The sequence below is a fragment of the Stegodyphus dumicola genome, chromosome X1 (assembly GCF_044657685.1).
Source record: "Stegodyphus dumicola isolate Sdum_Otavi_A_Nest chromosome X1, ASM4465768v1".
Taxonomy (NCBI): domain Eukaryota; kingdom Metazoa; phylum Arthropoda; class Arachnida; order Araneae; family Eresidae; genus Stegodyphus; species Stegodyphus dumicola.
Window position 1 is genome coordinate 226,188,994 of NC_140780.1, and position 26,053 is coordinate 226,215,046.

A 26,053-nucleotide genomic window follows, 5' to 3' on the forward strand; every position below is an offset into this window, starting at 1 on the left:
ATCGCAATGAAAAACTTCTGTTATATCGTCTTCATTTGTTACCGCTTCTCCACATTTCTTTATAAAATCCATTAATTGGAAAATTTTGCCTTTGGTTTGCGATATCCAAAAACTTTCACATTCGTGGCTATCATATTCATCATCCTCACCATGAAATATAGTAGCTGGCCATAAATTATGCCGAGCGTTTTCAAAGTATCTGGAGGCACATCCTCCCACAAAGCAGATTTTATGCTAAAATATTTCAAAAATTCTTGAATAATCTTGTCATTATTCAAGAAATTTAACATGGCTTTTAAAAATTCTACTTTATATTTGCATTTTAGCGCATAGACTATTCTGATATTCATGGGCTGAATGACGGATGTACATTTGGAGGAAAGAATAATACGGATACGTTATCTTTCACTAAAACTTTAAGTGAAGTATGCACCATATAGTTGTCTACAATTAGGACAATTTTTGCGTCATCAGGTAAACCAACCCAATTCTGCCAAGCCACGGGTATAAAATGATTTTCAAACGGATCATTCATTAACACTTGTGTCATCCATGCTCTTTTATTTGCTTAATATATAACGAGGGAAATCTTCACTCCTTTAAATATTTGAGGTCGTGTATTGTTTTCATAAAGTTTAGACTTCTTGCAGCATTTGCTGATTTATGCTAAATTATTGTTTCTTCAATAACAAGGTATTTATTTAGTGCCAAAGTGATTTTTAAAATCGGTACTCTCCACGGGGAAAAAATCGAATTCGCATGCCTAAAGCATACACACACAGACACACACAAAAAGAGTTGGTGGTTTTGAGTCTGGATTTTAGGTCATTTCGGATATTGGATGTCCAGATGTATATACAGGGTGTAATACATACATAATGTGACTTTGTACTGTATATACAGGGTGATTCAAAACTTATCATTCAAATTTCATGGGGATGTAACGAAGATGTCAGGAAATTGATTTCACATAGGAAAGTATGTCCACAAATGCATGTGAGGGTGCTGTGTGTACACAACCAGTGTACTGCTCACCTGACTACTTCTGCTACCATCGGCGTATGAGCTGACTTACTTGTGATAAGATGAATCGTTTTGCACGTCAAGAGCTAGCGGATATGCATTTTGCATGTTAGGCAGCTGGCAAGAGCATCTGCCGACCTAGGCAAGTTTATGAAGACCGATACCTCAGCAGAAGAATACCGCCGCATCAAATGTTTGCATGTGTACATCGCAGTCTGTGCGAAGTTGTTCATTGTGCGGTAATATGTTGGATACGGGGAGACGACAACTCATGCGGACTGTCAACATCGCAGAACAAGTCCCACGATCCATCGAAGATCATCTGAATACCACCACATGAACTATTGCTCAGCAGCTTGGGGTCTTCCGTCAGCAGTATGGCAGAAGGTGTGCATTCTTACCATTTGCAAAGGGTGCAGTTACTGCGTCGTAACAATTATCTGAAGCTTGAGGAATTTGCACTATGATTCATGCAGAAAGGTGCCATGGACCCTAATTTTCCAGCTTCTGCCCTTTTTACAGATGAAGCTTCATTCATTTATGAAAATGTGTTCAGTACACACAATTCACATGTGTGGGTTTACCTGCATGGTATGAGAAGTCATGCTGCACAGCATCATTTTGCCATTAATGTGTGGTCTCAAATTATTGGCGATTCTTTGTTGGGACCTTGCTTACTACCGCTCTAATTGGATGGCTGAAAATACCTAATGTTTCTCGAGACATGTTAACGATTTTTCTGGGTGCTGTTACTGTGCATATTTGCCGAGATATGTGGTATCAACTTGACCGGGCTTACAACCCATAGCATAGTTGTTGCATGTGATTACCTGAACTAAACATTCAGAGCTTGATGGATCGACAGAGGTGAAACAATCGGTTGGCCACCCAGGTCACCTGATTTATGGCCCGTGGATTTCTTTTGTGGGGGGACTTGAAAGACCATGTGTATGACACCCCTGTTGACAGTGAAATGGACCTTGTTGCATAAATATTAGCCGCCGCAGGAATTGTCCGTGATATGCCAGGCGTTTTTAAAAATGTTTGGCGGTCAATGCATTGGTGCTGTGAAGCTTCTGTTCGTGTAAATGGTCGCAATTTTGATCACTAACTGTGAACTTGTACTTTATCCTGTTGGAATAAAGGTCACATTTGTTACCACTTAACTGTACCCTGTGATAAGTTTACTTCAACATTTTATTTATAGATGACGTTTGTGGACATACTTTCCTATATGAAATAGGTTTCCTGATGTTGTCCCTACCTCACCGCGAAATTTGAATGATAATTTTTATATCACCCTGAATATACGCAGCTGTTATAGTTATATATATATATGTGTGTGTGTGTGTGTGTGTAACGAAAGCAAATTTCAGAGAAGTATTGATGTAGGAACACTGAGACATAGATCCATACTAAAGAGTAATCGAGGTGGGTTAAATTCCATTTTTGTTTAAACTGACATTTGTGGCCACAATCATTCGGCACTCTAGTCATGCCTATTCAAGAACATTTATGTTTTTGATACTGTTGCAATAGGAAGCAAGCACAGTGAAATTACATCCTAACAGTGTGGAGAGAGAAGCTAAAGTCCATAGTTATCCAATATTGAAGCACATTAAGAGGAAAGTTTTGGTTTGAGTTAGAATAGTTTTAGTTCTCAGAATTTAGATTCCCAATTGCTATGTCATCAATGTTACACAAACTGTTTGTGGCATAGATTAATCCAGAAATGACGGAGAACAGAAGTGTTGTTATTATTTTCGGAATGAAGATGGGAGTTAAAGGGCTATTATTAATTTATTATTTGAAAGGTAAATAATTTATATTTTACATATTTGAAGAGGAAAGTTTTGGTTTAGATTAGAAAAGTTTCAGTTCTCAGAGTTCAGGTTCCAATTATTATGTCATCAATGTTATGCAAGCTTCATGGCATAGATTAATCTAGAAATGATGCAGTTAAAAAATGTTGTTATTATTTTCAGAATTAAGACTGGAGTTAAAAGACTATTATTAATTTTATTACTTGAAAGATAAATATTTTATATTTTACATATTGTGCCTATTCGAGAACATTTACATTTTTGATACTCTTGTGATGGGAAGCAAGCACAGTGAAATTGCATCCTAGCAGCTAGAAAGAGAAGGTTAACTGCGTAGTTATCCAGTATGGGAGCATACAAAGAGCAAGGTTTTGGTTTGAATTAGAAAAGTTTTAGTTCTCAGAGATTAGGTTCCCAATTACTACATCCTCAGTGTTATGCAAGCTTTGGCATACATTAATCTAGAAATGATGCAGTCCAGAAATGTTATTATTTTCAGAATGAAGACAGGAGTTAAAAGGCTATGATTCATTTATTGTTTGGAAGATAGATATTTTATATTTAACATATACAATATATGTATGTATACACACATACCTGTCAGGCAAACAGCCTCGTGTAGCTGAGTCTTAGGCAAACATACCTGACCCTTCAAAAGAGATGTAGTATTTTGAACTAAGTTAAAGGTAAATTTGCCAACTTTTCTGCTTTCTGTACTGGACAGCCAGATTAATTTTCTTCTGGTAATCTAGTCTTTTCGAGATAGCTAATAGTTTCAATAAACACCAAGTTGCAAAAATAAAATTTAAATGAGGATATTTTTTAACATACATGAAGGATTTAATTGATAACTAGGCACTACTAATTTCTACAATATTTAATTCTAAGAATTGAAACTTTCCAAATGCATTACACAACATGAAAAGTCCTGTTATATCTTGAGTAATCTACTCATTGCGTGAATATTTTGAATATGGGCAGTTCTCTTGCAGTGAAGGCAGAGTACATCTTGTGGTAGGCATCTTGAATGAAAATGCCTTTAAAGATGTGTCTTTATATCCTAAATTTGAAAGAAATCCAGAGAGTAGTATCTAGAGCACTTGATGTATTTTTTTAATGTTAATCTGCCATTGTTTATAAATTACTTTGCTCTTTTATGTGCCAATGGAAAGGTGACTTGCATATTCATGCCAAAATTTTCATTCTGCATCTTGTATTCATATTATCTGTTTTTTATTATTTTATGCTCTAATGTACCTGATGTATAAACACCTCCTGTTAAAAACAATATTATAATTACTGCCAGTGATTTTAATCTTATGATTAAAGATTGCTTTTCTCATAGTTTGTATTGCCTCTTCTTCTTGACCAAGGACTTCCCTAGTGAAGAATTTTTGACACAAGTAATTGGAGTTTTAAGGTGTACAATTCACTGTTTTGCATAATAGTTATGGATAATAGTTCCCATGAATATTTGATACTTAATTTAGAATTCTGACTGTGATGTATTTAATAGTTCATAATTTCAGTATTTTCTATACCTGTTAATCAAATTATAAAGCTATTTTAGACACTGTACGTAATACTTCATACATCATTATACACTTTTGAGATTTAAAAGTATTAATTCCAATTTCAAATGGGCAATGAAAAGCTGGAGTGTACATTTTACTGTTGTATTCATTGTTCAAGATTCTAAATTTCCCTGCATTTCAATTTTCCCAGGAATTTTCTTCTTTTCACCTTACATGTTTTTCGTTTCTTCAGCCATTTATGACATAGTCTCTGAGTAGCTTCTGGAGCATTGATCTGTGTTGTTTGTACACTTTGAAAAAAAAAAGGGGGGCAGTCCGATATCTCCCGTTGTACTGGGCTGATTGACAAAATTCAACTTGCGTTTTTCATGGCTCGAAAGTTTGACTTATGATATATATTAGATTTATATATAGCATCATTCTAACATAGATATTTTGACACAAAATTGGACTTTTTCTGAAATGACATGCCAATTTTTTTCCATATTTCGATTCTAGGACTCAAATTATACCAAACTGCCAAGTTTTGTAAAAATTGTATAAGTAGTTTTTAAAAAATTAGCTCTCAAAATTTTAGCTTGTCATTGTTAATTGAATTTGATATATATTTATTAATCTTTTTTTTATTAAACTTACTTGATTCCTACTTCCTGAATTCGAAATTTAGGCTTAATCCGAATATAATTCACACATTTTTTATGATTTATTTTTAAAATTTGTATTTTTAAATATTTTTTATAAATTTTTCGAAAAAAGTTTTGTATTATATCCTATAAAAATTTTTAACATCGTCTTAAAGTAGATGCATTTCTAGGCACACCTGCAACAAATTAGAATTTCTTATTCAAAATTTTCAGATATACCTGAATTTACATATTGGAGCATTTTGAAATTTGGCATCTTGTTTTTGAGCGATAATAACGCTAAATGTGGTTTGCGTACTTTGTTAAAATCATTTGAAAGTATGAATGATGACTTTTTTCCTCTTGTCTGCAATGAAAAAAAGGAAAGGAAAATAGGTTGCTATAAATTAAGAAGTTCGCCAAGTAAATTATTCTTGGCGAAAACTGAAAAAAATATGGCAAGATAAATTTTTGAATTTCTCCATAAATTTTGCACCAAATTTTACAAAATTTAATATTTAGGTATAATTTGAGTGGTAAAATTGAAATATGGAAAAAAATTGGCTTGTCATTTCAGAAAAAGTCCGATTTTTGTGTCAAAATACCTATGTTAAAAAAATGCTATATATAAATCTAATATATATCCTAAGTCATGTTTTCGATACATGGAAAACGCAATTTAAATTTTGTCAGTTGGCCCAGTAGAATGGGAGATATAGAAGTGCCTCCCTTTGTTTTTTGCCCAGTGAACATTGGCTCATGTATACAGACATGTGGTAGTGTATTCTAAACATTGATGTGTGGTAATGTATTCTATACATTGACCTGTGGCACAGAGGCCTTGTTGATTCAAGATCAGGTCTAATTTTTCAGTACCTTTTATTCCAGTCTTCAATATTTTGTGCCTTAATTATGCTGAATATTTAATTAGTTTATATGAAATTGCATGCATATTTAAAAATTTTTTTCATATATTTGTCAAAATAGACTTTTCCTATAATTTTATGGTTTCTTTTACTGTATAAAATTTCTTTTCAAGTACTTAATTTTTATTTTTGTGTTTTTATACTAAATTTTTGTTATTTGGTTGATAAGATTACATTTTTTTCTCTCTAAAAACAAATTGTCTTAATGTGAATCATTCTTGGTTATAAAATTTATGTTCAGGTAAAACATATTTTAGAAGTTAAGCCTAGAGGAAAACATTTATTTTTCTTTCCTTTTATATTTTTAAATGTGTTTTTAGTTAAACTTTTGCTATAGCAATTGTTGTGTATAGAATAATGTGTTATGAAAACCACTTTTAAAGTGTGCTTTCAGATCTCCATCTAAGGCTGTCACCTGATAGGCCAATTTTAACAATATTCCTCTAATTTGAAATGCTGTTAATGGCAAGACCTAGTATCTAAGTATACATATTAAACCATTGGTCGGTATGTTCACATAGATATATTAATTTAATATTCACACATTGTGAATTATCACTTATTAACAACTAGGATGAGAATTTGGGTTTAAAAAACACGTTAAAGTTCACTCACTTTAAAAGGATTCAGCTTCTTTAAGAATTTTCTTCTTGTCGTCAAAATTTAAGATTCTTTCCTTAGTGGCTATTTTTACTTCCATAAATTAGTCACAAGAATGAAATTTTCGATGTTGGGCATTTTGGAAAAAAAAAATAAAAATAAATAAAAAATAAAAAAAAAAAATAAAGTAAGGGGCTATGGGCTATGGATTAAATTTTAGATGAGAGAAAACCCACTGAAAAAAGATCTAGCAGATAGGAAAGAGGTTTTTTTTTTCTTTTTTCTTTTTTCTTTTCTTTTTTTTCTTAATCTGAGGACTTTTATCAAAAGGCTAAAAAATTGCTTTTAGAAAGTCAAGCATGTATTGTGGCTTTCATTATGTGGTCACTATCATGATTCTCTTCTGAAGGGTTAAATACCATAAATATATTTTGATAAACAACACAAGAAATTGTAGAATTATTTATGTTGCAGTGGTTGTAAAAAAATATATGTACTTTTATTAGGTAGAGATAGAAATAGTGTAGTATTTACAATGCACTTCAATGAACTTTGGGACTTGGGAAAATTATTGTGAAACAGGGAAAAATGTAAAATGCATGACTATAAAAGTGAGTTTTCACCATGATAAGATTTTATCACTCTTTTTCTTCGTACTTGTTTTTGTGGCCAAGCTAATTTTAACCCCTTAACTGCCGCGGAAAACATACAAGATTCATTTCCCAGTGCCACGGTTTTTCACACAGGTGTGCGTAGTTATGCGATGTATTAGTGGGAAAATAAGTGCAAGTTTTACTTTCTAAAAACTGTTTACTTTCACAAAATAAAGAATAAAAGAAAAAAATGAATAGACAAAATTTAATGTTTTGAGTAAAAGTATAATAAAAAGATGTAAGTATAATAAAAATGATCCCTAAATGGAGTGTAATAAAAAAGATCCCTAAAATGGAGTTTCTATCAATTCATTTTTAGACCAGTTAAGTGCAACATCAGGTTTCAGTGTTATACCTTGTGAAATCAGTATGCCTAAAAAGACATATATTTCTTCTGAACTGGTTGAATGCCACGATTTTGTTCTTGATTTTTTGTTTGCAATGTGTTAGTTCATATACTCGTCTACAAAACAGTTAGTTTCAGTGACAATATGAGCATGAGCAGGTCATCAAAAAATAATTCAAAAAAGATAAATGGGTTTGACACATCTGTTATATCTTTCTTTATTCCTGGAACCTACTGAAAAAAGTAAATGCAAGCAGAGGACACAGAATAAAAAAAAAAAAAAAAAAAATATTTTACTCAAAGAGCACCAGCCAATACCGCCCATTCATTACTTTCACCGCTTTAGACACACCCATCTCTCCAATTTCTCCCCACACTTTTCTGAAATATCCTCCTTCGCATACTTTGTCAAGGTCATTGTGGCGTTGCATTCCAAAGCTTTGCGAATAATTTTACAGGTAGCAGCGCAAAGCAAATTTTTGGAAGGGTGTATATATATGCCCGGGGCAGTTAACGCATCGGATGAGCAAGGCATGTATATACGCCCATGGCAGTTAAGGGGTTAAAGGGTTAACTAATAGTGGTAATATATGAGTTTTATTTTTTAGAAGGTATGTACATTAGTATTATTACTGCATATTGGTTGAGTTTTATCTGTGCATTAAAATGCCACTAAATATACGTTTAATATTTTTGTATTCTGATCTTAATAAGTGTAACTAATGTAGGGAAATGAATAAATACATTACTATATTTGGCTGGGGAAGGTATTAGTACATAATGTTAATCTGAAAAATACTATGGAAATCTTCCATATAATGAACCATATTTTTTATTGTTTAGATTTTGTATTAACTTTTCAGAATTGTAGCATTTTTAAACATTTCAGTACATGTGATGCTTTCATATCGTTTGAGCTTCAAATACATTTTTTACATATTCATAAACAGGAAACTAAATGAACATATTATACTGGAAATTTTTTGTTAATTTATAGTTTTTTAGTGCAGGTTAACAGACTCTCATTTTTAATTCGTGCACTGCATAACAGAGAAAATGTCACACCATCAGTGAATGACTGGAAACAGACCAATCTGCATATAGATAGATAATCAAACAGTTAACAAGTATAATTTACAAACATGTTTGATGATAGGGCACTTAAATATAAAAGGCATTAATAAGATTTTGCAGCCCAGTTTCAGTCACTTCATTCTTGAACATAATGTTGCATCATATGAGTGAATGTTTATGTCATGTCCTCTGGTATTATGCACTGTGTGATGTTGAAATGACCTCATAGTTCATTTTCACTTCATGAAGGAAGGGTGGTATTTAATCAGCTCATATCTCATAAATGTTCAGTTTGTGAGAGATTGGGGGGATCGGGTTAGCCAAGGGAGCACTTGCATACCTTGCAGTATTTTCATATGAACCAATGAATATGGAAGAGATGGGTCTGCAGTATGTCATCTACATAGCATCATCTGAATAATGTGCATGTAATGCATGCTAGAAGTAGATGGTTGTTAGCATTATTTATGCCCTGAGCCATTATTTCTCAGTAATGAGCCATGTTTCACTTAACAATGGTAAAAGGCATCCACCAGGTAACCACATTGTCTTTACCTCCTCATATACTGATCATTATTTGTGAGAAAGAAGTGAGATTCATCACTGAAAGCTACATTGCCCATTTAGCCCTTCTTTAAACTGTGATATCTCTGTAACTATTCATTTCATGGCTGACTGCTAATAGTAATCTGCATACAGGACAGCTGGGCCAGATTTAAAATGAAGTCGTTTCATAACATATATGTGTGTGCTATGATAGAAATTTGCATGTCAGTGCATTTTTTGTAATGATGAGGCATAATTTTTTTTTTTTATCAGGCAGTGTATATCTTTGATTTTTGAGATTCATGTAAAATTCACAGGGTAAGCTCTTTTTTTTTCTTAACATTCAAACTGAACAGTCTGTTTCTTCAGTTACCTCATTTACTGGAAGTGGCTTCCTGCATAGAGATGAAAGCGTGAATGATGACTGCTAAGATTTTTGCCTTTAATTTTTTTTTCTTTTTTCGCCTTTTGTACCCCTTCTATACTTTGCTAATATTGCATAAATGTCATCTTAACTGTATTTCAGTAAATGGTTACTGATGTTACAGTATCAGTAACAAAAATTTTTAACATTGAATCCACATAACATAAAAAATTGAGAATTTGTATTTATATGCATATTGTCTTAGCTTCCTATAAGTGTGATTTTCACAAGTAATATGATTATATCTGTGCTTCACAGGTATCTGACAATTTAAAATGAAAAGTATTGTGTACTGAATTTTCTCTCTATATATATTGATTCTAGTAAACACAAAAGTTATTTTTCCTCTTTTGTAATTAGAATATTATTAAAAAAAGCTGTAGAATGCTATTAAAAATATTTAAAAGCAATGCAACTTAATATGGATATGAGTCATGTTATTATGCAGGTGATATGAAAAATAATTGGTCTTTGGATTTAAATAGTGTGTACTTAAGGTGAAATTTTTCACATCATGTCAAAAATGTCTTCCTTTGAAGAAATTTTCTTCTGTCAGTTGTGTTTTTTATGCATATAACCACTTTTTTAAAAATTGTTTTATCATTTTCAGCTTTTTCATCTTTAAATGAGTGCGTAAAACCATGGAGTTATGTTCCAGAAGGTGTGCTTCAGAGCTTGTGGAGAGTTGTATACTGGACTGCTCAGACACTCACATGGTAATTTTGCTCTTACGACACTGACACTAAATTCAAGAGACTCAATTTATATTTTTGTAATTCTAGCTATCTATGCTGTACAAAACATTTCAGTACATGTTTTGTTCTAGATCCTAGATCTGGAATCATCAAAATTTCAGAAATTTCTGAATTTTAGATCATCAGTTTAAATCTAATAAGGTTATATGTAGACAGAGCAACATTGGGGCATCACTTATTGTTTAAGTCAGATAGGAAAAATGCTAACACCCCACAACCAATCAAGGGCTGAAAGTGTGATCCTGGCTAACATCAACATGTCAATCTATAGTTTCATTGGATGCAGTGCCCTTCTTAACCAGGAAATATTTAATAGTGACATGCAGGATTCTAAGTTAGCATAAAAACAAGACTTTAAAGTACTTAAATTTTTGTCTTAGCTTTAAAAACAAGATTAAAACCAAAACAAAGATTTTAGGTTTTAAATATGATCTTGATTAAAGAGTTTTCTAATACAGCAAGAAGTCGGTTTATTATAAAATTAGCTGAAATTACCGCTGAAGTGCGGCAATGTATAGATGACGAAAGAAAATTGGGTATGTTTAATCCTTATGATTTTTATGCTGCTTATGACGCAGAACCAGAAAATATCAAAAAAATTTACATGCTTATGAAGAATATCAAGCAGAGCAGAAAAAGGTTATTTCCTGTCATTTGCGAGGTGAGATGTTGACTAAGGAATTTATTGCACATATAAAAAAGCAACTATTTCCACTTGTTCAAGAATCTGTGCAAATAAAGCGGAGAGAAATGCTAGGAATTGATAAAAAAACACAAGAAAAATGGGAAGTATTTAAAAAATTTATGTTTAACATCAATGACCCCCTCTGATATCCTACTTTATGAGTCTTTTGAAAAAGCTGAAGCAATAGCTATACTACCAAAAAATAAATTAAAACAAAGCTATCAATTTGTGCAAACTGTAGCAAAAGGAGCGGCTTCATTAGGAGAAAAATCTATAAAAAAAGAGGTTTATTACGCAAAAGTAATATTCTGTTTTCTTTGTGTAAATTCAAAAAATCATCTGCTGCATGCTGTAGTAAACAAGGTGACCATTATTCCTTAGTGGTGAGTCGACTTTAGATTAAAGAACAATGATTGTTTCACATCTGTCGAAACATCACACTTAGATAACACACTTTCTTTTGCATTTTCCTTGTAAAGATAATGGCTATTGCTATTTGTATGTATTTTTGATAGTGAGTTTGCTGTAAAGTACTATTACCATTTTAATCAGAAAATTTTAATATAAATTTGCTTTGTTAATTTTTTTTTATTTAATTTCAAAATAATGGGGACAAGAGGAAAAGATTAGAGAGGTTGTGGGCAAGATGAATAATTTTAAAAAGCCAGCGTCATTGGAAGAAAAAGCAGTAATCAAAATAGCGATTTAGCATTGCCAAGCAAATGATTTTAAGGAGATGGTGCTGTGTCTAGAAAAACTGGTATTTGGTACATTCATTCCTTGTTACAATAGTGTGACAGACGAAAATCTGTGTTTAAGTTATTTCGAAAAATCAAAGAAACGTTTTGTCAAAGAATGTTTCTTCTCAACACGTGTTCCTCAATTTCGTGTACACATTGCGGAGAGGGAAATTCTGACCGCCAGGTTCCGTCATCAAATCCCTTGATGAATTTTCCCTCCACTTTCTAGCGACGTAATAGTATTACATGTGTGGAACCTTTCCTTCTTATATAGATGTTCTTTGGTTTGAACACGGAGTATAATGACATGGAGTACTTTGTTTAGAACACATATCATTATACTCTGTGGGTTAGAATAACCTCCGTATTCTATTCTAACCTCCATGTATGGTACACACGGGATTTGGCAACATAATGATGAGTAGTAAACGGGTCATTTTGGTGTTGGCGACAATTTTCAAAAACATTAGGATTTTATTGCAAAATGTTTTAAACTTTTTTTTTCCTTTTTTAAAAATGCCTTATTTGTCATTTTGCAGTAAAATAAAAAAATAGTAATCAGTCATCTAGGCTAACCATTAAATATAACTATATTCGCTAAAATATCCTTGATTATTCTAATTCAATGTTTAAGTAATTATCTTTATTTTTGTTATTCGTATCATTTACTGTTGCTTCTTCCCTCTAAATGTGTTTATTATTAGTAAATAATACTTTCAAATTTCAGGAAATTTTCTCTGGTATAACCCTGAAATTAATTCTAGCAGTATGATGACATACCATCACGAATTTTAATGCATATATTTTTTTGTCATGTATGCTGCTGAATAAATATGAAATACTTGAATTTATTTAAAAATATCATTAAATAGATGTCTTTCTTTTGTTTAGCTGCAAAATGTATGCAAAAAAAAAAAAAAAAAAAAGGACATTTTTTTAATCCAGATTGGGCAGATTCTAATCTCAATCTTCAGTGCAGAAAACAATTCCTATTACAGTTAAAATAGTAATGCGTTGGGGGATTATATTCGTATATATATACACAAGTCATATGTGTAATTGGCAAATTTTTGTGTTCTCAGTTAATACCATAATTAATTTACCTCTTAGCACAGCCAACGTGCATTACATGGATAGACTGGAATTTTCTTAAAACACACCTGGAAAACCTGGAAAAGTCAGGGAATTTTATTCTCCTGTTTGAGTGGCCACTGTCTTAGGGTCTCTTTATTCTAAGGAGACTTTGTTACTCTCATTGCTAAAATCACATTTAAGACCCACCTGCTTCCTTTTGTTTAATATTATATTTTCCATTCCTAAACTTTGTAAGGGGAGAGGGGGGTATTTTTTATATGATTTTATTATTTTTTTTTAGCTGGAGGTCCGTATTAAGTTATTCCAGATATTGGATGTCCAGCTTTTGGACTTTGTATTGTAGGACATTTTCTCTTACACTTTCAATAATATATATTTTAAAAATTTTTCATGCTCTTTCTTTAAATAAAATTTTTGAAGCATAAAACTTAATACATTAGTATTTGCATTATTTTAGAAGATGATTTAAAAATTAATTTGAAAATTTCCTTAAATATTTAAATAGGCATATATAAAACTAGAAATTAGCAATTTACTACTTTTCAGAAACTAAACTTTATAGTAGTATGAGTTACAAATAAGTTTACATATAATTAGTTTGCATATTTTTCATGACTTTTGAAATGCAGTAAAATAAAACTTGTTATTTAGGCTGTATTAATCTTTTTATTAAAATTATATTGATTATTTGTAATAATTCATTTAAATTGTGACTTTTGTACTTTTGTAGGATCATATTACCCCTTATGCAGTCATACTCAACTGCAAGTGATTTCACCATCACAGGCAAATTAAAAACAGCACTTGTAGAGAACTGTATTTACTATGGAAGCTATAGTCTCATATTTGGAACTCTCCTAATATATGTTATTTTTCAACCTAATAGCAGTCTTGATGGGTAAGTATTTAATGTTCCAAAAACGTTTTTAATTTTAAGATTTGTAATAAAAAATTTCTGCATTGATGCAAGATGCCATTTGATTTGTGACAAAATTGTCTTTATAGCCTTTATTAGATATTGAATATCCTGCAAAACTTTCTGCAGCATGTTCTTAAGATCTGTTTCTACAATTGAAGTAATAAAAAGAATAGGATTTGGGCTATTCCGTTGCTTTATGAATTTCATTATTAAATATTGGTCAAATTAAATTCTAAAACCCCTGCTTAAAAATGAAAGTGCATTTTATTTTTGAAAAATATTGGTAGTTATTCTAATTTTTATTCATGAATCAGTCTACTTCAGCCTCCTACCTTCCCTTAAAAAGGGCCAATATAAGGTATTAAATTTAAGTCTTTAGTAAAGCTTGCATGTTTTTGTTTAGGATTTTTTGATAGAAATTTGTTCTATTTTTGTATTTAAATTTTACTTGGTATTTTTCTGTTGAGAAAGTGCCACTTTGTATCAGAGATAAACCTTGCCACGAAATCTAATTAGATGGTTGCAATACTCTAATAATCTTATTTATACTCAAAGCTTTTATGAAAAAAAATTAACTTTTAATGATAGTAATGTATTATAATATATATATATATAATTTAGAATAAGAAAACTTTCCATATACCATCTCCAAGGAACACAAATTCAGTTTTGACTATATATTTATTTTGAATTTGAATTTTATTCTTTATTTAGTTGAACTTTATTTTGAATATATATATATATATATAATTTTTAATGCGTACAATGCTGAACATTAGTTTTCCTCATGGATCCCACTATCAGTTTTCGCATTAAAAAAATAAGGGTATTACAGAATATTGCACAAAATCAGCATTGTGGACAACATTGATTTTGCACACAGTAAACATTGCATTGTTATTCTTTGCTTACCTTTTCTTGTTGTGATATAAACTGGCTGCTACATTTTGTGACTAGAGTGTCATCAATAAAAAGTACCTTTTATATAACTTTCTGAGCATTGGCAAATAATCTTCCGAACATGAGTAGTCTAGTTCAAGTAAACAAGCTTACTGATGTTTCAACCTTTTTGTACAGTCAAAAGTCTTTAATCTGGACTCGTTGGGACTTCGGCGATTCTGGATTATCGATTTTTCCGGATTATAGATCATCAGTTTAAATCTGGTAAGGTGGCATGCAGAAATTATAAAATTAAAAATATGAAACCGTAATTTATGAAATAAAGAACAATTATGATCTAAAGGGTATCAAAATTTACAAAAAAAATCTTAATATTTATTTGTTTACTTTATTAAACATTTCTTTCAACGCGTGCATGCGTAAAGAGTACATTACGCATAGTCGAAATTTGAAAATTGCAACCAGAAAACTATTTGATGTGTATTCTTGGTATTCATAATGAACTTGATTTAAATCATATCAAAGACAGAGTACATCGAGATGAAATACTACATTTAGTAATGAACTATAAGCCAAATAAAATAAAAACATCTGCCCTGAAGATAAGGATAGTGCTGACAGATCAACTTCCAGTTCATTGCACCTGCAACGTTCCTCTCCTCCCCCGCAGAGGGGAATGGTTAGAGAAACAAAAGATATGCCTTTTTCCATTTTTTGCAGCAATTCCACTTTTTGTTTGATGGATATTGAAACATGCTTTCGCTTTGTAGATAGATCCTTTAGCAGTATCCAGCATCAGAAATTCTATTTGACATAATCGAAAGTTCAAGCTTACTTTTATAAAATTGCTCTAACAGTCTGCAAAAAATAATAAGCCGGATCCAATTTGAAGATTAAGAAACAACGCAATCTGCAACATGAACTGAAATAGATAATTAGATAATTTTAGCTTAGCTTATACCGTCCGTTATACATTAAACGCACATGCATAAACGCATTATGCGCATGCGTACATGCATGCGCGCATGCATGAACGCGTTATGCGTTGACGCATGCGCAGAAAGTTTGTAGCTTTGAGGTCCGGATTAATGACTTTTGACTGTATTTGTCTGAAAAGTATATTTCGGGGAAGGGAGGGTATAGATATCATAACTAGGACAGTAATTTTATTACAATAAATATCAAAAATAAGAGAATGGGTAATCCTGTCCCTTTTCAAGGTGCTAATTGCTGGCATACTGTTTTTGCATATATAAAATTTTCTTATGCTAAGCATTTTTTTATATAGCTTCATCTGCAGTATACTGCAGATGATGTTTTTACAAAAAACCCAAAGTATTGCTGATGCTAGAACTACTTGCATTTCACATTCGCTGTCACTCATATCTATGATTTTATTCATTTTGATGGGCAAATTAATATTGCTGAGAGTACAGTCAGCTCTTATCTCAGTTAACTGAGGAAAGGGTAGATTAACTGTGCCTTGTAAATTTTTTTTTTTTATTTGCGAAATGGTGGAAAAATTACTATAAAAAATCATTAGCATGAAGGAAAATTTCTCCGGGAAATGCAAAAAGGAGAAGAAAATGTGTGGGATAACCATAGTGATAGCAGTTATCATGATATTAAGAAACTGTTTTTATCTACAACGTTATTTCATTTAATTGTGCATAATCCCAATATATAGACAATGTTATCTGTTAAACATAAATTGCTAACTCATAAAACATAAGTATACAGCCATCAACCTTATTTTGTTAACCTTTTCTTTTCCATTACCTTTCTGTACACCTTTTCTTTTTGACTTGCATCAAATTATAAGAGTAACATGCACGAAAACATTATTCTTTCTGTATACATTTTTTTTAATGCTGATTTAATTTGTACAATCAAACGAATTTAATCTCCAAATTAATTTGCTTAAAAACTCAGTTAAATTATTAATAGTATTTTTCTGCTAATTATAATGCAGGTTATTCCTCTTTCCTGTATTTTTTTAACTACCATCTGATTAACTGTGATTTGTTAATTTATTAACAATGAACAATTGCCCCCGTTTTTATTCCTATTAATCATGAGTCTGAAGGCAACCACTTGATTTAAATTGATATATATTTAATATCTTCTTTTAAAAGGCTAAAACTTTAGAGAATGGAATGTACATTTAGAAAATTTGAAGCTTATATAAATGAAACATTTTAATAGTAAAGATTTCAGAAAATCAAATCATTCAATTCTGGAAGGAATGCATAATTACTGTATTTTTGTAAGTGGCTGGAAATTTGCTGATGGATCATTGTTAAAATTCTATCTTTCTGAATTCATTTAGATTTATGCACATTCTTGATTTAATTTTGGGGTTTTTTCATTATAGCAGTTTTCTAGTTATTCATATGAAGCTGTGTGAGATCTTTTAATGATCATGCATACCCATGTACGTAACAGTAATTAACTAGTCCTTATTTAACAAGTTACAGTAAAACTATATCCATTTTAATTGTGCACTGATACGAAGGTGATAGTTTCAGTGAATTCACTTATTTGTTCACATAAAAAGAAGGTAGGGCATAAGCTGTAATTTGTGGAAAAACAGTTGTTTCATTTTGATAAGTCATGGGAGTGTAACTTCTGATTGTGCTGTGTCATAATGAGAAAAGCTGTATGAACACTTGTATAAAAAGTTACAGAATTGTAAAGTACTTCTTTTGTGAAAATAAATTTTATCAAGCTATTATTTGTTCTGTGTACATTCAGTCCATCATGAACCTGTATGCATATAACAATTTTTGGTGTCAGAAGTTGGACTGAATGCATTTGACAAGATGGTGAGCAACTAAGATGACAGCCTTTGTTGTATTCCGAGGAAAGATGGAAGGGTCCATGAACTCCATTAAAGAAGAGATGAAACAGTTCAAGAAAAGATGGAAGCAGGCCAAGAAAATATGGAAGGGGCTATTAAGTCAGTTCAAGGAGATATGAAAACAGGCAAAGAAAAGATGGAAGGGGCTGTCAAGTTAGTTCAACAGAAGATTGAAGCAGGTCAAGAGGAAATGAAAAGAGAAATTACTGCCATAATAGAAAACAAATTTGAGACTGTGAAAGGCAGAATTGACGCAGTTGAAAATAATGTTGGAGAAATTGAAGAAAGAATTCCTGCTGCTGGACAACAAATGGAAGAAAGAGTTTCTGCTGTTGAATGAAAGTTAGAGAAATTCTGCTGTCCAATAACAGATTGAGGAAAGAGTTTCTGTTGCTGAACAACAAATCGATGACAGAATTTCTGCTGCTGTCACCAATTAAATTGACAGCATGACAATATCTGTGGTGACAGCTGGACATAATTCTGACATCTTTAAATTTTTAGCAGTGCCTTCTTCTCCCTCTGCAAAGCCATCCATATATGATGAAAAGACCTCCTGGCAAATGTACAAGATGCAGTTCTGTATGGTGGTGAACACAAATTGATGGGATTTTTAAGCAAAGGTCTGCTAGCTGCTTTTCTGAGAGTATTTGCAGCAGATATCTTTCAAGCTCTGCCCAAAGACTAGAAGCTAGACTGTGAAGCTCTGTCCAGTGCATTGGAGCTGCTGTTTAGAGAGAAGTGTTCAAAAGACTGAGACTGCAATAAAAATCTCACCAATAGGAAGCCCACGGAAATACTGTAGGAGCTTGCCCCAGATGTTCAAAAGCTGTCTCATCTGGCCTTTTCAGACTGCCCAACTGAAACAAGGAAAATCCTGTCTCTGCAGTACTTCATCAGTGGCATTCGGTATCCTGAGATACAGAAGGCTCTGCAAATGGTAGATGTCAAGGATCCCCAAAGTACTTTAGTGTATGCTTTGAATTCTGAGGCAGCTCAGCAAGCAATCCATAGATACTTATCACCCAGTCAGAGCTGCTCATGTCCAAGAACCAGTGAATCAAGTGAATGCTTGTGTAGATGATTTAACCAGGCAAATATATGTTTTGTGGCAGAGCAGGAGTGACATCAGACTGAACCCTAAAGCACTTGATGTGTGGGGCTGAATGGCACATACAAAGGAACTGCAGAATATACCAAGGCACGGAAGCTAAGACTGCTTTCGAGCAAGGTGGCAGGAAAGAAATTAGTAACTATCTCATGTGGGTTAGTTTGCAGGATATTAAGAGGCTCGATTTTAAAGGGCTTTGGATTTCTTCTGTGAGTGGTGGCAGTAATATTCTTTATCATGGGACATATCAATGGAGTTCTTTGCAGTATGACTATCAATACAATGTCACCATCATCCAAAAAGGTGCGGCTCAGCAGTTGGAATGTAAACTCATTTGGACACCACTACCTTCCAGACTGTGTCCTGTGACAAAATCGACATTGATGGAAAGTTAAATGTTAACATAACATTTGGAAGTGCTGTTTACCATGACACAGCTTATGTGGCAGATATTACAGGCCCTTGCATACTTGGAAGACTTCCAAAGAAAATTTTGTTTTTTCTTGGACACAACCCTGTTCGAAATCAGAGATAAATGAGTTAAATTGATCCACCAAAGCTCAAGACAACATCGCAGTAGCAGCAACAACAGGATTTTTACTGCCTTGATCTGTAGCTGAAAACAGAAATTTCGGTATGAAATTTGATTTCTGTATCCAGCTTAAAGAAAACATCACCAAAGCAATCTACAGCTTCATTGCCTACTTTTAATTGGTAGATAGCATATACTTTTTCAGCTAAAATATCAGCCAGGATAAACCCAGCCAAAACCTGAAGAGCCACAGTCAAAATGGTTTTAAAACATTTAATATACCTAAGAGAGCTATTCTTTGAAGGTGCAAAATTTTTCTACACATTCAGACAGAACCTATCAACCATGTGCTGTATGCATACAAAATTTTTCTTTAGATGGCTCTTTTATACAAATTTTTCAAGACTTCCCTTGGAGATTTATCTTATTATGTCTGTTGAGGGTGTAAATGATCTGGATCTATATTTGATCTAAGTGCAGAATAAATTTGAGCTTTCCATCAATCATAATTCCCAGATATTTAATTGCTTTAGAAACAGTGATCGGGTGGTTCTACAACATGCACGTAGGATATATTGACTTGGTGTTACTTTTTGCTAATCCCCAAAAAAAACTTTTCTTTGGATCAAACTAAAACGTGACTTGGAATGACCACTTCTCCAATTCTTAAGTAGTGTAACTTAATGAACTGTCTGTAGTACAATGGCCACTCCCTATTGCTAATGAAACAGAATCGTCAGCAAAAGCTTGTATACCGTGGGGCCCAACCTTTGGCCTATCGTGAGCACATTTCCAAAACATCAACATTTTTGTTAAACATATTTCCAATCTTATGTGATACATCTGAAATATTAATTTTAGCAAATGTGTTTGAGATGAATAATAATATTGGTTGAACGTTATGAAAATCAGAAGCGGAGTTCAAAATTATTTTTCAGTGCATTTAGGTTTTCCGAGTATTTCTCCGTTTCAATTGCCTTATGGTTATTAATATGGCTTGATAAATTCTGAAAATGGGTGAAATTTTTTTTTTCATCTGATCTATCCACAAATTTAACTTTATCTGAAAATTAGTTACAGTCCCAGTCAATTGAAAAAGGGTTTTTTTTTTCTTTTCCTTGGTGATCTTCGTTCAGTTTAGCTGTTATATCCATGAGAAAATAGAGATTGGATAACCAATTATAATCGTCCAATTCTTTTTAACTTTCGTTTCTGGATTCCCAAAACTGCTTTATTGGCGAAAGAAGTTCTACAAATCGTTGAAGTACTTTTCCCCTGCTGAGCCATCTAACATGGTAATGAAGCAATAAGATTCCATGTTCGCTATGAAGTTCATCAGTCTGCAAGCAATTATTTATTTTATAAGGTCTTGCAAGAGATCTCTTATGACTATAAATGCTTACCATATTTTAACAATTAAGAAATACAAATGAATGGTTATTTTAAAAATATTTTTTGTTCATAGTACCTAATCGGGCTGGCAAGCACATATAAAATGATCGGCGAGCCGCGAGCGCAAGGTTGGGCACTGCTGTTGTATATTGATGTTCTGCGGCAAAGATTTAATGCAACATTCGCAATAATGTTTCATATAAGTGGGCTCGATATTGACCCATAGTGGCTGCCCCTTTGATAACTTATCTGATACCATTTGTTACCATCATCTAAAGAAACTCCTTTCATTCAAGAAATCACATATCAATAAAAATCTATTTTGTGGACATTTCATGTCCTTTAATTCTTTTAGCAAAATCTTCCACCAAATGTTATTGAAAGCACTGACATCTAAATATAGAATGGCAGTATGCTTATCACCCTTTCTGTTGTAAAGGGTTTCAGAGACTAAATTCTCTCTACCAGGGTTGTACTTTTACTCGCCATAAAACCATATTGATTCTTATTTAAAAAGATTATTTGTTAATAAGTAATATAATCTTTGTGTCATAAAGCTTATCCAGTACCTTGCCCCAAATAAGCAAATGGGGCAAAAAGAAGGATCACCTTTATCCTTTTTTCTCTTTATTGAATAAAACTAAAACAGCCTCTTTCCAATATTTGGGAAAGATCCCCCTTTGGAAACACTTGTTCAAAATAGCTACAGAAAGCCTCTTTTGTAGCCTCTTTCAATAGCTTTAACGTACAATTGATTTGCAGCAGCTTTGGTGTCATGTAAGTTTATTTGAACCATTCTTATCATTTTATGATTTGTACTAGCCATAATTTTGTATGACTAATAAAGATCCATTTATCACATATAAGAATGACAATTTTTATCTAAACTCAATGCCGTTACCAAAAAAACAGAATGTTGTATCACTATTAGGTTTTTAAGTAGCTCATTTGATTTAAGTTCTGTTTCTAAAGCTTCTAAGTCCAGAGCCTTAGAGCATTCTATCAAATTTAATCTTCTTTAATTATTAATCTTCTTTAATCTTTTCATGCTAGTATGTAATAAGGTAGGATTAATTGAATTCACAGTTTTATTTTTAACCTCCTTGCAAGTAATACCTTCCTTTCGTGGAAAAAGTAATAGTGTGAAGTCTTTAGACCTACTTGTAGATCTTTCTTGTTTTTCTGTGTAATTTAATGAGGAAATCTCTTTAGATCTGCTACTGTTGCATATATCATAGGTTGAAGAGTTGGCAAAATCACTGAACGTTCTTCAAACCTTCCTCTGGGAATTGCATTGTCAATAGTTTGTGTAACTAATACATTAAAGATCAAAATTCAAATCTTTCTAATTTTTACTTTTTTTTGTTTTGTTTTGGTAGATGCATTAAACATTTTGCCAGCTAGGTGATTTGTCGCCAGATTTGTATTTAAAGCACATGTCAGAAATTCGGGTTGTCATTCAATCTCTATCATGCAAAAAAAAAAAAAAAAAAAAAAAAAACTTTTTGGTGTAATATGAATTCTGTTATGCATTGCCAAGTTTAACGATTTTAATATGAATTTGTCAACAAAAACTTCAGTTTGGTGGTTTGTGAATGCCATAGTGATTATTTAAAAGATATAATTATATACTGTTATTATGATGTCATAAAACTAATATAAATAAATGAATAACATAAATAATAAATTAATTTGGTTTGTTTTACTTTTCATAAGTGTTTTTTCCTTTGTCATTCTTCCAAAATACTCAGATATGTGTTAGCTTTCACTGTAAAATTCATTTTATGCTTCTTTCCAAACATTTTTCAAAAATCTTTTGATTTTTATTTTTACAAAGTTGGCAGGTATTTTATTTGGTAAAAAATACTGAAAATTTGATGAAGTGAAAAATGTAATAATGGTATACACAGGATAGATGTGTTTTGCAGGAAACTGAAGTTTTTTATGGTATTTGGAGAATTCTCAGAAAAAAGTATTAAAAGTAAAATTATCTGTGATACTGTCTTATTATTAGGGCCTCCATTATTTAAACATTGCCAAGAGCTCTCATATTAATGGATTGTATCAAAGCGGCAACCCTACTCATGGCTTTTCTGCTGATAGGAGGACTGTGACTGTATTTAGTACTGCGGGCAGCAGTTTGTGAAGAGCTTAGAGTAAGGTTGCCGCTTTCACAACCTACTCAAGTAGCAAGACAGTACTCAACAAGAAGTTCAATTACAAGAAGGCTGTTGATGCCATTTTAATATGTGGTATGTAGTAATAAGGAATTACCTTTTCTACTTTTGATTCCAAATTTCTTTCTCTTGACACTTTTTTCTTTTCTTTATTTTCTCTTCTTTTATTTTGTGATTTTCTTCAGTTAAAAGTGTGGAAAATTGCAAAATTCTTTTGAATCTTGTCATATGGATAGGCATCTTTAGAAAGGAATTTCTCTGTTATGAAGGTAATGGAAATTGACTATTTAAAAGATTCACCGTATGTGTCTGTATAAAACTTCATGAAACTATAATTTCATAAAGTTTTCTAAAATTATTTTCAATATTGAAATTAGTAAAGAAATAAGATTAGAAACTTCTCGTTATAAATAATCACTGTTTTTTAGAACAAGAATTTAACCAAGTCAGAATTCAGAGATGAAGCTAAAACTCACCGAGAATGAAATTGATTGAATAAAGCAGAAGGAAATTCTTCTCCAAACAGATGTTGAAGATATTAACAAATTTGGATTTACTGTTGCAGGTGATGCAGAGACTAATAAAAATCTTGATTTGTTTGTTAAAGCAAATAAATTTAGAAATGTAGTGAAAGAGAAAGAAATAGATCTAAATAAGTTAAACAAACTGAAAAATTTTTAGATTAAAAAGAGAGAAATGATTTGTGGTGTTATGGACATGTAGTAAATAATTGTTTTAATATTTTTAGAAATAAGCTTAATAAATTTAGGTGTAATTATCTGTTACTTTAAACTGCAAAATTTCCTTAGATTAGGATTTAAATAATACTTCTTTTAGCAAATAATTTTAAAAAAGAAATTAATTGTGACCATATAAATCTCCTTTAAAATGTGTTTGACAATTATACATGTAAAATATTATTGTTTTAAAAAAATATTTGTAATTTAATGTTAGTTACTTGAAAAGTTGTACAGAGTTATTTTTATTTGCAAGCTACTGTTATTTAAAATGTCCAGATACCTGCAACTTAATGCATTTGCTGGGACTGGCCAAAACGCATCTGTCATTTAGCCATCTTAACACTGATGATGTTGCCGAGGTGATGCCTGAATTACATTCGCAAGAAAGAGGAAGTTCCATCCTAATTTTGGGGGAGAACACCTCGGGGTCTTTCACCCTTCTTCCTCTACCATAAACCCCTCAAGAGAACGTTCAGCTCAATACTGTTTAAGTGCTTCCATTGCATAAACATTTTATACCCTTCATCCATGCCTTTTTCTGAGTGGCTTAACCCAAGAGTATGGCGAGTCGTCATGCCGAACAGCTTCAAACTTGTTTTTATGTTTATGTTAAATATTGCATTTTGCTTAATAATGCTGCCTTCTACATGTTTTTGTTTTAGAGTGGTATTGCAAGAGTGAATGTAGTTCCATTGATAATTTCTGAAATTTCCTCAATTTTGTTTGCTTAAAGGTCTTTTAATTTTTTTCATTAATAGTCCTTAAAAATTTACAAAAGTCTTTAATTTCCATGAAAAGAAATGTGTACAAATCATGTAAATGTACACAGTATCCTGCCCATTAGCTAGAATTCCTCAAAGGTGCATATTGAAAATTTCATTCATGACCCTGTAATTGAAAATGATTATTCAAGATTGACAGAATTTCGCATTAGTGAATCATTGGCCTGTAGTTTACTAAAAATTTAAGCAAATATTTAATGCAAGAAATTTTGCAAATTTATGCCCAACTGATTATTGTTTTTTTAATATTCTAAAATTAAAATGAATATGCTTTTGTCACTACAATACTAATTCTCTTATATTCGCATTTATTTTAAACCATAAGGGCTTTTTTTTTTGTCATGCTTATGTAAAATAATAGTATGCTTAAATCCCTGTGCCGTTTGCAAGAACCATCTTCACCAAAGACTTACTGAAACTTGTTAATAAATGAGAAATTTTACACTGTGTTTTATTCATAGCTGTCATATATTTTTCTGAAGAAAATTTTCGCCTTTGAAAAATATACAAGAAGTTTATTTATATTTGATGTATCATTCAAATATTTGTATTTCAGGTCTAATTTAAAGGTTGTATGCATTACTGCAAGCAATACATGGGGTCTTTTTCTTCTGGTTTTACTTGAAGGTTATGGGCTGGTTGAAATACCACGGAGTTGTTGGAATACAACAAAGAAAGGATTCATGTTAAACTACCTGTATTTTAAAGCATCTAAATTAAGTGCTGAAAGATGTGAAGCTGAAGAAAAGGTTGATGACTTACTGGAGGTACTTCATAATCATGATATAATATCTTAAATAATATTACTGATTTTATTGCAAATTCAGGATATGTTTATTACCAGGCATATTGAGCCACTATAAAGCTACATTTCAAGTTTTGTTCAGAATGATTTGAAATTAATATGTATTTGTACAGTTTTTGTTTGAGACTTATTTCATCAGTAATTTAATTCAATCATACTTCTTGATCACAATTTATGAAAACTTTCCTGTGACCTATTTAATTGTAGGGCTTTTGAGGGATTTAATGTAAGGAACTTAAATGTAGAATTGCTTTACCATATCTCAGTTCTGAGATAAACTGGCATTTAAAAAGTTTTTGTTTTGCCATACATGGCAGAAATCATATGCGAGTTTTTAATTAAAAACACTAATAGTTTTATTATTTATGTAACTGAGGTGTGCCAAAGGTGAAGTGATTGATGTACTTGCTTGAGGTAAATGATGGAGGCTCAGAAATAAAATGTGATGAGTTACACTTTTGGCGATCCAAAATGCAACACCATGAGAAACAATAGATACCAAAATCATACGATTTGAATAATATAATGTAAAAGGGTGAACTGACTGAAATTACAGGCTATTTGACTTGTGGAGGTAAAAAATATCACTATTTTGTGTATTTGGTTTGACTGGCAGCAACTGTATCAATATGCCTCAATTTTGAACATATGTTAATCCATGCTGTATTCATTCAATTCATGGGTGGGCTTAAGCCAGAATATTTCAGCAGAAAATGGATTTAAAAATCTGAGTGCTCATAATGTGCATGCTGTTTAATCAAATTTAAAAAAAAATCGCTTTGTTCTAAAGCAGTTAAAATTTTGGGGGAAAGGGTTTCAGGTGATGCAGACACACATGAACAGTTTGCAGATTAATTACTCAAACTCATTAATAGCAAAAAATTTTCTCCAGAAGAAAGTTACTATATTGACAATACTGGTCTTTTCTGGGAACATGTGCCCTGAAATAGCTTGCTACATCTGCAAAACGAATTTCATCTGGTGTCA

The 26,053-nt window shown here is 31.9% G+C and overlaps 1 protein-coding gene across 2 annotated transcripts in view; it reads left to right on the forward strand.

Moving 5' to 3' along the window:
* The window catches only part of LOC118194692 (G protein-coupled receptor-associated protein LMBRD2), a 128,548-nt gene that overhangs the window by 10,125 nt on the left and 92,370 nt on the right, over positions 1-26,053 (forward strand). For both annotated transcript variants that reach the window (XM_035365864.2, XM_035365865.2), the window contains exons 4-6: positions 10,184-10,289; positions 13,579-13,746; positions 24,818-25,028. In XM_035365864.2, coding sequence (XP_035221755.1) covers positions 10,184-10,289; positions 13,579-13,746; positions 24,818-25,028 — 485 coding nt within the window. The remainder of the gene's footprint in view (positions 1-10,183; positions 10,290-13,578; positions 13,747-24,817; positions 25,029-26,053) is intronic.